The sequence below is a fragment of the Sturnus vulgaris genome, chromosome 3, assembly GCF_052056855.1.
Source record: "Sturnus vulgaris isolate bStuVul1 chromosome 3, bStuVul1.hap1, whole genome shotgun sequence".
NCBI lineage: Eukaryota > Metazoa > Chordata > Aves > Passeriformes > Sturnidae > Sturnus > Sturnus vulgaris.
This window is the reverse complement of record NC_142245.1, coordinates 19,044,979-19,057,008: the sequence shown is the minus strand read 5'-3', so window position 1 is coordinate 19,057,008 and position 12,030 is coordinate 19,044,979. Positions and strand designations below refer to the sequence as shown.

General features: G+C 37.0%; 1 protein-coding gene across 1 annotated transcript in view; it reads left to right on the top strand.

Moving 5' to 3' along the window:
• The first annotated feature begins 298 nt into the window (after positions 1–298).
• The window catches only part of DISP1 (dispatched RND transporter family member 1), a 30,852-nt gene continuing 19,120 nt past the window's right edge, over positions 299–12,030 (top strand). The window contains exon 1 of the mRNA XM_088161142.1: positions 299–845. Within this exon, the coding sequence (XP_088017268.1) occupies positions 340–845 (506 nt within the window). The 5' untranslated portion in view covers positions 299–339. The remainder of the gene's footprint in view (positions 846–12,030) is intronic.

Here is a 12,030-nt window from a genome sequence, read left to right as displayed (position 1 = left end):
TGTGCACAATGATCTTGCTCTTCATTTCAACCATTATTTGTTAGCTGTGACACAGACACTGTCAAATCTCTATTCATTTGACTTATAATTTGGTTTAATCACTGAAAATTGACATAACTTCACTCTTAACATTTTATTGAACAAATTTAAGTACATTAAAACATTCCTGGCAGTGCGTGTGACTCCTTTCTATTTCCCTGTGTTGTGAAAGGTGAAGCTCAGAGCAGAGTTTTACTCACATTAATCTGAATTTATTTTGAGCATCTGAAAACACTGCAACTCTTAAACTGCTTTATTTGTTTCTTCAGGAACATCACGTGTCCACTGAGAACTCGGAGCATGGCTATGAGCAACACCAGTGACTCTGTGGTCCTGAGCAATGGCAGCATCTTGTCAAATGCTGCCGGCCCAGGGGTTGTTGCAGCGAGTGATGGAGACATCACGGTCCAACAACTCCCATCCAAGGAAACACCAAGAACAAAACCAAGTCCAAATGGCTGCCTGCAACTAAATGGTACAATCAAACCATCCTTTCTGCCTTTAGACAACCAAAGAACTCAGCAGATGTTGTCTCAATGCTGCCACCTTTGTCCATACCACCATTCTTTAAGTAGCCATAATAGCAAGCAAGAATGTCATTCAGTGGTTGGCAGCTCAGCACCATCTCCTATGACCTCGTGCTGCATGCAGCCACACACTGAGTACTCAGCCTCTATTTGCCAAAAACACACCCCTATCTATCAGCCTGCCTGCTGTCTTCAGCCCTCCCCATCCTTCTGCCTTCACCATCAGTGGCCTGACCATTTCCAGCATCAGCCTGTGCAGCAGCACATAGCCAGGATAAGGTAAGCTGGTTGCATTATTTCTTAGTTCTCAGAATGGGTAATCTTTCCCAGAACTATTTTGTTTTCCTACAAAAGTAGAAGATCTGAAAGGAAGATGAATCAAATTTCTTTCCTGGTGATTTTACAGATCAATTTTCGATGCATTACCAAGTTATTATATCCAGAAGAAACCAAGTCAGGAGATTTGTTTTGTTGGGCTCCATGAATGTTCCTGAAGTGAATTAGTTCTTTCTTGGGAGGAAAAAAAAAAAAAAAGGCTGGTTTTTTTTTTTTCTTCTTGGGGATTGTTTAGAAGCTCATTAGCTCTTTTAGAAGACACAGGGTAAACCTCTATTGTATAAAACAAACCAGTACAGAGATAGCTAAGAATACACTGAAAGATCTGGTGTGTGTGCATAGTCCCATCAAAACACGCATTTCCTTTAAAAGATGCATTCAAAAGTACTTTAAACAATTATATTTTCAAATGTACAGGGTGTTTTTTCTTTGTTGCGTCAGCTGGTTCAGTGGGTTGCCCTCATGTCTTTCCAGTGCAGGTTATCTGCAAAGCTTTAAAATTGTGCTCAGATTGAGAAATTTGGGATTGTTCCAGGTTTTAGTCCTTTCTGTTCTCCATTTCATAAGAACTTGCCTCTGTATTTATTAGCTTTGGAGTTCTAGAGCTTCAGGGAATGACAAACACAAGAAAATTCTTCTACAGCCTCCTGGTCCTGGGCAAAATCAGTCAATCTAAGGCAATTTCTAAAAAACAAATTCCCCATTGAAGGAAGACACCTTGAAGCTTTTAAGCAAGGTTATTATTTTTTCTGGGTTGCAGTTGGGCTAGAAGTGGTGGATTTTCATGGGAGCATTAAAAACTACCCTTCTTCCTGTTCTCCAACATCTGCAGTCTTGTTCAAGAACTTGGAGTAAGATTTGTTTCTCAGTCAGTTACCATGATTTTGTCTTGATGAAATATATGAACTAATTTTAAACTGCTAAAAATATCAGACTAGGAAAAACATGTAATGTGGAAAAACTCAAAGTGAATAAAGCTTTTTTTCTCCTAAGGTAAAAGCAGATGAAAATAGCGATGATAATAGAGAGCACAAATCAGCTTTCTCCTGCCAGTTATTCCACTTACAAATGGAAAAAATCACAGTTGTCAGAACTGCTTACAATCAGAGATAATTTTTCCACCCCATACTTGTTTAAATGTCAAGCAAAGATGGATAATTTTGTATGCAAAGGTATGCAGGAAGTACTATTGTAAGATCAGTCATACTTTTCAAAATGTGAAAAGTTGGAATGGTTGTCCTGATTTCAATGTTTTTCCCCCTGTGCAGCAGGGCTGTTAAACTTCATCTGTATTCCATAGTCATGAGGAAGGGAACAAATGCCATCCATAATCTGGGTTTCTGGTTTTAGTCTAGAAATAAAAACAATAAAAATTTCTTCTGGAAATGATAAAATAATGTTTTCTGTCATACTTCACAGATACAAAAACTGTTTGAAGTGCTCTGATTGGACTCTTGAGCCAAGATGCTGGTTTTTCATCTTGAACTTCCTTGCCATGCCATACACTTCTACAAAAATGTACAGAAATAATGAATAATGATTTATGATAAATGGTTTGTCTTACTGTGAGCAGTCAAACAAAGATGCAATCCAACCTTTAAAGCACTTATACTTATTTAATGAGCTCTGTTAGCATACCCTGCATATCCCTATCAAATGATTACTGGACTGCTTCCATGCCTTTTCATTCCTTAACTGCCCATGGCTGCATTAATGGACAGTGTGTACAGTGTATACTGATCTGACTGTCACTGAGCATGGAATCAAAGACTTTTTTTCTCTCTCCGTACTCAACAAGGTGTGGCTAAATCCCACAGTCTCTCATTGCATTGTGAAGTTATCACCCAGAGAGGCCACTGTCAATGTAGACATGTTGGGAGATGGTAAAAACTGGGAGCAGCTGGATGCAGCACTGCAGGTGGATGGATGTGCACTGAAGAAGAAGCAAAGTGCCTCATTTGTAGCTACTTGGCAGGGCTAATAAGGAGAGGTGATAAATGTATATTCATTTTTTATGTGCTCTGGTAACTTCCTGTAAACAGAGGAATAACACTTAGGTGTGTAATATTTTAATGTGATCATTGTTCCACACTCTTAATTTTATTGCAGTTTGAGCTTATAATCTGCACAGCAGCTTCTTCTCCAGGTATTTTTATTACAAGGTTCATTGGAAATCATCCAACTTTATAAAATGTGCATGCTTTAACAGGATTATTTAAAATACAGGCTCTCGTACGATACATTAGTTAAATTCAGTATGTAGTCAAACTACACTTAATTTAGCTTCTTTCTATTTTTAAAAAATGCATTCAAATACTGTTATAATTTTAAGAAGGGGCAAAGATATGATTAGATAGAGGAGGGTGAACACTCTTTGCAGACTGTTTCACTGATGCTTATAGCTCTGGGCAGGTAACCAATTGTTTCAGCACAACAGGTTTTGTCAGGTTTTGAAGCCCAAGGCTTAACATTTGTCAGTGACCTAATATTAAAGGAATGTGGCTCTAGTATATCATTGCAGATTGGAGTGAGTAAAGACAGATTGAAATAATGCCACACTTGTCCTGTCCTCTTAAAGCTGGCTGGATGTGGAATTTTGTAGAGGGTTCAGCTTTGAAGTTTAACTAAATTACATGGAAACATCATCTCTCCCCCATATCTTGGGAGTCTGGACAACTGTTAATTTTTTTAGGTTGGTGAAAGAGTTCTGTAGCATAAAAGAAAATATTTTTAGTGGTTGGTGTTTTGCAGCATTATTGTGGTAAAAAATTCTACTGTAAACGTAGGTAAAAGAGGACAGTCAACATTTGGTTGTAATGATACTGATAAATTTTAGATGTTTTTCTGAGGTTGGAAGATCTTGAGTAAAGTTTGTGTTATTTTGTGCACATATTCAAGAAGTAGCTCATGTAAATATGTTCATACCTCTTTTTTTCAGTGGCCATACTATCTTGACCACACAAACACTCCTGGGAAATTCTAGCCATCTCTCCATATCAGAATGTAGTTGTCTGGGGGTTTGATTTGCTTTCTAAACATTTCTAAATTTACCTCTGTAGGAGCATGGCACATTTAATTCTATTCTGTTCTGTTGGATGATTTTTTTTTCCCTTGCCTTGTGCCTTTGGAGAGCTCATGCTGATGTATCCCATTTTGTTGGAATGTTCCTCTGTATCTCAAGAAACCTGGGGCTTAGACACCCTGGAAGATACATGGTTACTGCCCCTCCTTTGCTGCCACCTGCTTCTGTAGTCATCAGCAGCCTTCACCAGAGTGGAGTAGAAATGGGGAAAACCAACCAAGTAAGGCTGTGAAAGAGGTGTGAAGATTATCCATAATGACTGGAAGCACTGAGTTAGGAGTCCCTAGGGAAAAGTAAAATTCTGCAGCCCAGTATCATTCTTAGTGGGATGAAAGGAGGATAAATAAATAGTGAACAGTTGCATTGTTCTCTAGGAGAGCTAAATACTAGCATTTTAAAGAAGCCAGAAAACTCTTATAATCTTTCCTGGTATTTTTCAAAACCTCTTCTTATAGAAATGTATGCATGTAGATAGGAGTGGAAGAGAAAGGATGTGCAGAGATCATTCAGGAAGTTGACTCAGGATTGTGGAAGACATGGAATAACAGTGGTGGTATCTCTGGTTCCAAATTGGATTGCTTCCCTCAGAAATGTATGGGAAGTTTTTAGTGAGAAAACACAAGTCAAAAGCTACCTGCATGCCTGTTAATCCTGATGTCAACTCTGCTGGAATCTCTCTGGTGATTAAATTTAGAAAACTTAGGTCTGTGGACTGAGAGACAAAAGGTAAGGGCAGAAGAGGTCAGGGAGCTGAGAAGGAACTGCTGGAGCTGCTGCTAAGGAAAATGCTCCAGACTGGCCAGTGTGTGCAGTGCTTGCACTTCTGCAGTATCAAACCAATAAATTCAAACAAGCACTCTTGGCTCAGGGTGAGCCTGCTTTGTGTCACCCACTGTTATTTACTTTTTTAGACTATACTGTTAGTGCTTTTGTCTAAAGCAGACAAGTAAGGAAAACTGTTCTGAAAAGCATCTGAATTATCTGTGGTAAAAAAAAAAAAAATAGGCTGAAAGGATATATGGGATGATCTCTCCACAATCACGCAATCATCTCAAGCTGGAACTGGAAAATAAAATCTGTTTAAGCCCCTACAGAATGCTTACTTTGGCTAAAATTTAAGAATTGCTCCTCATTGCCCACCAGCCAACTCTGGAGGTTTTAGCTCCTAAAGCTTAGTTAGTTTAAATTGCTAGATTCAAAGTTTTTGCTTGCTAGACCAATTTATATTCTAAAGAAGGCAAAAAACAGTGTCAGGAAACTAGTAAAGCATCCAGACTTACTGTACATCTTGCTTTCAGTTAGATTTAAACCTTCTTTTGAAGTGTTTTGGCATTGCAGATTTATGTGGCTGTTCTGGGATTTTTGGGTTCTGCTGTGTCTCAGCGTTCTGTGCCACACACTGTTCAAACAGTACTGCAGATACACGTGAATACTTACACTTTATTTAATACTTTAAAACAAAGCTCTATAGAAATGAAAAAGCTGTGAAATGAGGATAGAACATTACAGCTGCCCCTTACCCATTTTAGATTTTTCCTTCTATTTATTTGGCCTAAAGATTAGAACCAGAAAAAAAAAATCTCGTGTTTTTTCAAAAAGCAAGGGAATGTTTGCCAAATACCAATCTTAATAACAAGATTTTGTTATGAAACAGTTCCCTGCTTGATTCCAGGAAAAGGATAATTGTTATCTAGTACATTCTGCATGGCTTGCAGAGCTAATTTTGCGTATACATGTGAGTAAAATATTTTCAACTATCTTCATTTCAGCAACATGAACGGTTCACAAAAGTTTGTCCATAGGGCTTTTTTAACAACCTATTCTATTTTGAAAGTTGTGAGCTTCTGCTTTATTTGATGCATTAAAAGATATTTTCATTTTCACTTTTTAGATGAATTGTATATTAATGTCTTTTTGTACAAAATACATATGCATATAATGATATAAAAATTAATAAAGGAGCCTTTCTGCCTTCCCCTAGGAGGATTAAAAATAGGACTCTTTAAGAAGAAACCTTTAGGTCAGGTTTCTGGAAGTGGGATTTCTGAAATATTTTATCAACCTTTTGCAGCTAAAGGGCAAAAGCTGTTGCCATCATTTCATTCATTGTTCAGGGTGTTGCAAATACTTGGTTCATACTATAGATCAGAAGTTCCTGAACAATAAAAATTCTGGCTCTATTCTCATTTAAGCCATTTATTCTATGCCAAAATAGTTCTCCTCTTCTTATTATGAAGCATTAACAACCCAATGGCATGCTTGGATTTTGATGTAGTTGAGAAAAAAGAAAAGGAATGTGAAGTCATCTCATGCATCCATCTGAGTCCAAATGTGGGATTCTCTGTTGTGCACATGTGGAGAAGTAGGTTTCCCTGTGACCAAATGAACTAGTTCTTTTTATTTCTTTGAAATAGTTTTTCGTGTCTGTCTAATTTGAGCTGTGCTTCTTCATTTTCACACATTTTTATTTTAGTCTTGTGTGGTCTCTGAGTGTGATACCTTAAGAGTTTTATTCTATTTTTTATTAAGTCATTTACTCTTCCCATGATAAATATTGTGCATGGTTGGCTGTGCAAATAACTTACTGCACTTTCTGGAGCTGAAAGCAAAGGGCTGACACACAGAGAACCAGAATACAAATAAAAATACCATTTATAACTTGGTGGCTGAGTGCACGTAAAAAAACCTCTGTCATTCTGGGCTGTCCAAAGGATATTTTTGCTGGCTTTTTAATTGGATTAGTTAAACATTAATGTTTGTCAAGACTTCAGGTTGTTTGGAATCAAGCATTTTTGCCATGGGAAGGTGGTGCTTGGAAGGTTCCAAGTGCAGCTGAGTACCAGCCTGCCATGCAGGTTCTGCTCCTTAGGGAATTCAGGTCCTGTGTGTGCTTAAAGATTAATTTCCTGTGCCCTGCATCCCTCACCTTTCCCTGAACAACAGAAGAGCTCACTCATAACCAGCAATCTGCTGGGCCTTTGAACTGCTGTCTTTAGAAGATGTAAAGCTGATAATGGGAGGGAAACTGTGAAAAACGTGGCTCCTTTCTTTTGTACTAAATTGACTGGAAAACCAGCATCAGCTGTGCTCCTTCTGGAAAAGGACTAATTGGTGTGGTGTTTGAGATGACTTTAAAAATGGAGCATTTATGTACACTTAGAAAAAACCCACAACATCCAAAATTATGTCAGTTTTTTGGAATATTTTGCCAATGTAAAGTTGTCTTCACGTACTTTTGATTTAGTAGGAGGTTGTGGTAAAGTTCAAATGTGAATAAGACATCACCAGACAACAAAGAATAACAGTCTGAACTATGCATGGCCAATGACTTGATTCTCATTAATCTTTAAGAGATGGGTTTTGAAAGATTTGCATATTCCTGCTTAAAAGTTTTGAGTCTTCCTTCTAATGGGGGAAAGTGCAGAATGATCAACATGTACCTGAGAAAGCTCGTTATGAGTTACCATCATTGTCTCTGTCTCTAACTCCTTCCAAAATCACTTGTTCTTCCTCTCTGATACTTCAGTGTTGTCTTTGTCTCCTAGTGAATAATAATTGATGTGCATACTTTTAATTGGTTCAGTGGTGCTTGAGCAGCAAAACAAAACAAAATCCCAAACACAGTGCAAGAGGGAAATACAAAGGGTACCTGAGCAATTCAGCATTGATTTTGCTACACAAAAATTACAGTGACATTCTGCTGAATAAAGAGATCTCTTAAAATACTGAATAAAGAAATCACTTAGTCTCTGGACTATCAGTGCAAAATAGAAATGCAAAGCCTGGACTACCAATGCAAAATAGAGATGATATCACTGGCAGATCAGTGGAGGTAAGGGAAGTTACAGGTAGAAATCCTGATGATATTTCAGAGAGCTTAGCCTTATTATTTGCAAATTAGGGTGTGTTTTGGTTCTTTTCTAGTAAAATCATAAATAGATTTATGTACTGGACTGGAAAAGCTTATTTGCTTCACTTCTGCCACTTCCCCCATATTTTTCTAGCATGTTAATGGGATACCTTGCTTCAAAATTATGATGTTACATTTCCATTTTGTAGGATGTTTCATTTGTTCTGTCAAATGGATGAACTTTTGCAGACATTTTGCTGAACAGCTTTGATTATGTTAAATCTGTTTTGTAGTCTGTTCAGTTCTAGAGCACTTTGTTGAGGTCTTAGCTACAATACTGGAAACCTTAAATGTTCAGTAAATATTTCCTTTTTTTGCTTGCTTGTTACTGAGCATACAAAACAAATTTCATGTCAGGAGGTCCAGAAGATAATGTTGCATTATATATGTACAAGTTTTCATTAGCACTAGCAAAAGCTAAAGAGCCTTCTTTGTGCATTTGCATATTAAATCCTTTTAAATATATTAATTGTGTTGAATAAACATTGGTTTTACATCACTTAAAAGTTACGACATTCTAAATTACTAAATTCGCAGATATTGGAACAGAAGTAAATTTGGAACAAAGATCTTAATTAACAGTATTTTCATTTGCTGCAAGAGATTAAATATGTAGAAAGATAAAAACTATTGGTTGTCCCCATAGTTAGACGAATAATTTCGAGAAATTGTAAGTGCTTTTAGCCTATCTTTAGAAAAGTTCTCTGGTCAAAGGAGGTTTTCTGAGAGCAAACCTGAATCCCTTGGTGATTTACATTCACAAAATCTTATATCTAAACAGGAAGGAAGAGTGAAGCACGAACCAGTTGAGGTGTGATTTATGACACTCCAAGTCTCCTTACTCCAGAGCCAAACTTCCATGTGCTTAATGTCAGTCATTAGTGCCTATAAGAACATGCACTTCAGCCTGTGTGGAGAGATACCATCATAAAAATTGGCACTCTTGGACGTTTTCATTCTTGTTGGTATCATGAGATGGGGTTTTCTTTCTGTGTATGTTGTGATTCCTTGGGTCATGTTAATTTCCTGTCTGTCAGAGAAATACAAGAAGTGGCCATGACCTTGCTTTGCTCCATTCAACTGGGAAGTCTAATAAAAACAGCTTTGAAATAAAATATTTCTAAGGAAGGGACTTTCTGCCAGTAAAAATGTTGAAAACTACTCTAGTCATCATTTAAATCCCAGAACATATCTATTAATTTCACTGTAATTACCAAGAAAAGAGAAAAGACTAATGGTTTTAGACTTGTGAAGGATCTTGAAATAATATTAGTCTGCTCCAAATTAGCTGTTGGCTTGTTTTCAAATAATGATTCATGGTGGTATTTTACTAAGCTTTTTTTTTATTCTCTCTAATAGTTCAGAACTTTTGTTTAATTTGCCAGGCAGTGCTCTATGTGGTCCTGCCTTCAGTGCTTCAAAAGTTTAAGGAATATATATAGCTTCAATTAAACCTTTTAAAGAAGTGTATACTTTAAATTGTGTATAAACTTTGCCATTTAAAGCAGGGAGAATCCAGTTGAAGCATGCTTGATGGCAGTCTTCTTATTGACAGTTTTGGAGCAGTGTTTAAAAGTAGCTACACTCGTTGGAGAAAAGTTCAGGGAAAGAAGAATACAAGAAATTCTCCTTGTTTGGAGGGTCTGTATGGCTTGGCTCTTTCGTATGCTCTCAGATTTTCCTACAGAGAAGATGATTTAATTCCTTTTCAAGACAAGTGAACCAAGTAGATGCTATAAAGGAAAAGAGCCAGCTTTCCTAGTGGTTTGTAATATTTAGTCAGTTGTTGAAGATGAAAGAGGAAAGACATTAGAAGTCAGTGTTGCACAAATGGGTTTCTAAGGAACTTTAAACTGAAGACTTGCTCAGTAAATCCCAGGCTCTTGTATGGATACCATTCCTATGGAGCAGTGAGGAAAAGGAGAGGGGGGGAAAAGCCAACAATCCCCCCAGCCATGGAGATTATTATAATAGAATCATTTCAGTTTCAAATTGCCTGTATGTTATAAATTTATAGTAGTTTTAATTTTAGCATATAATGAGTTATACAGGGTTGGAATAAAATAGACTGTTTCATTTGGAAGGGACCTGCAAGGACCACCTGACCCAGCTGGCTGAGCCAGTTAAAGCATCTTGGTAAGGGCATTGTCCAAGCTCCTCTTGAACACTGACAGGACTGGGACATTTTAAGTGAAAGAATAGTCATATGTACCACATTAAGAAAAGCTGCAATATTGACATTTCCCACATTTTAATGGGATGAAATAGCAGTTAGTTTCAGATCATTTCACCCTGATAATATAGACATTAAAAAATATAAAATCCTTTTGGATTATTCCTAGATATTTTATGTGGGGATAAAACCCATGAAAATTAGTTGCATTCTTTTTGGTTTTAATAAAACCTTAAAAAAGTAACTTACCAGAAAACTGAATTCTCTGTCTCCTTTACAACATTTTGCTGTGGGTTTTCCTGTTCCTTAGAGATGTAAACAAGTAAAGCCAAGTGCAGACAAATACAGTGAACACTGCATGTTTAAAAAACGTCTAGATAGAGTTCATGATTAAAATAATGGAAAACTGCTCATCATAGAAAAAAAAATAAATGGGGAGGTTTATAAAAACTTTTTTGGCAACTTAATCTGTTGGATTTGTTGTCTGAGTGATCGTTAAAATGAGAAAGCACATAGGTGTTGTATCTGATATAACAGCAAAAGTTAGCTTGATATTTAGGAGCAATTCAGATTGTTCTCTTGGGTCAATGACATTCTGAAAACATGAGGATTTTCTTCCTGTGTAGGGATTTAGTTTGTATTGTATTTTCTGATGGAGAATGTGCAATATGATGCATATCTCGTTCTACCCTGCAGGGATTTAGCTTATCCAGGAGTATAATAATGACAAAAAGCTATGTTTTATCATTTCTGGTAACCAGATCTACCAACAAAGGGAATAGTTTCCCTCTGGCAAAGTAAAGCATTGAGGTTAAACACCTCATAATCCTTGGACAGGAGAGTCTTTTTTTTTTCAGTAAATGCAGCTATTTATTGCAACTTAACATTTTTTACTCTAGTGAATCTTTATGTGAAAAGCAAGAGTGCAAAATGAATCTCTTGTCTTGTGCAGGGCCAGGAGTTGGACTTCAGTGATCCTAATGGGTTCCTTCCATCTCAGGATATTCCGTGATTCTATATTGTATAAATCCTTTATAATAAATATCAGTAAGCTGTACATTTATTTTCAAATTTTTGTGCAGCTCAGCACCAAAATGACAGTGCTGGATATCATTGCTGGGAGAGAAGCTTCTGCTTGCCTTCTCTCCTGTCTCCCAGGAATGAAGCACAGGAGAAGCACCCACACTAACTAGTTTGAGATTTATACAATGCTGTTTATTGTTTCCTTACACCTAAAAATAGGGCACATCAATTGCAGACAATGCCTTTGTGCTGCCCCATGTCAGGCTGGGCTGGTAGGCATTAATTTCAGCTTAAAGTCTAAATGGTTTGTTGTTCCTCCAGAGGAAAAAAAGGAAAAACTTTTCTATATCCAAGTTCCAGTCTCTACATCTTCACGTGGTAAAATAGAAATTAATTGCAGCTAAGTGAAATGACATCAGTCAGAAATCAAATGTTTAGACAGGGCAATATCCAGAATTGTAATTGGAATTTTAGGAAGGTAATGTTTAAATAAGTCAGTACAAAGATATGATTTGGAATATATTGATGCATTTTAAGTGGCTCAGAAAAACCCCAACCGACATTACTGTCAGTGTAAGCAGGAATCTTCCTATCTAAAATCATATTAATATCTCTTTCAACCTCTTAGGTTATTGATAGCTGCCTTTTTAACACTTTCTTGAAATGATGGGTGTTTCACAACAGCTAGAAAACTCTTCAAAGTATGCTTCAAAACAGCCTGTTTTCCTAATTTTCTATTTCATGGCTACATTCTGCAGGGTTTCTTGCACCACTAAGGAAGCAGCAAGCATTGATTCCTTGGGGTGTGAGGTCAAGGGGTTGCTTACATTGATACCTTTCTCACAGCTGAGGTTTGTGAAGGAAGCCTGAAAAAGAATGTCTTGGAATATCTAGGTACTTTTATTGTCCTCTGACACATTCAGGTTTGTATTTCCCTGAA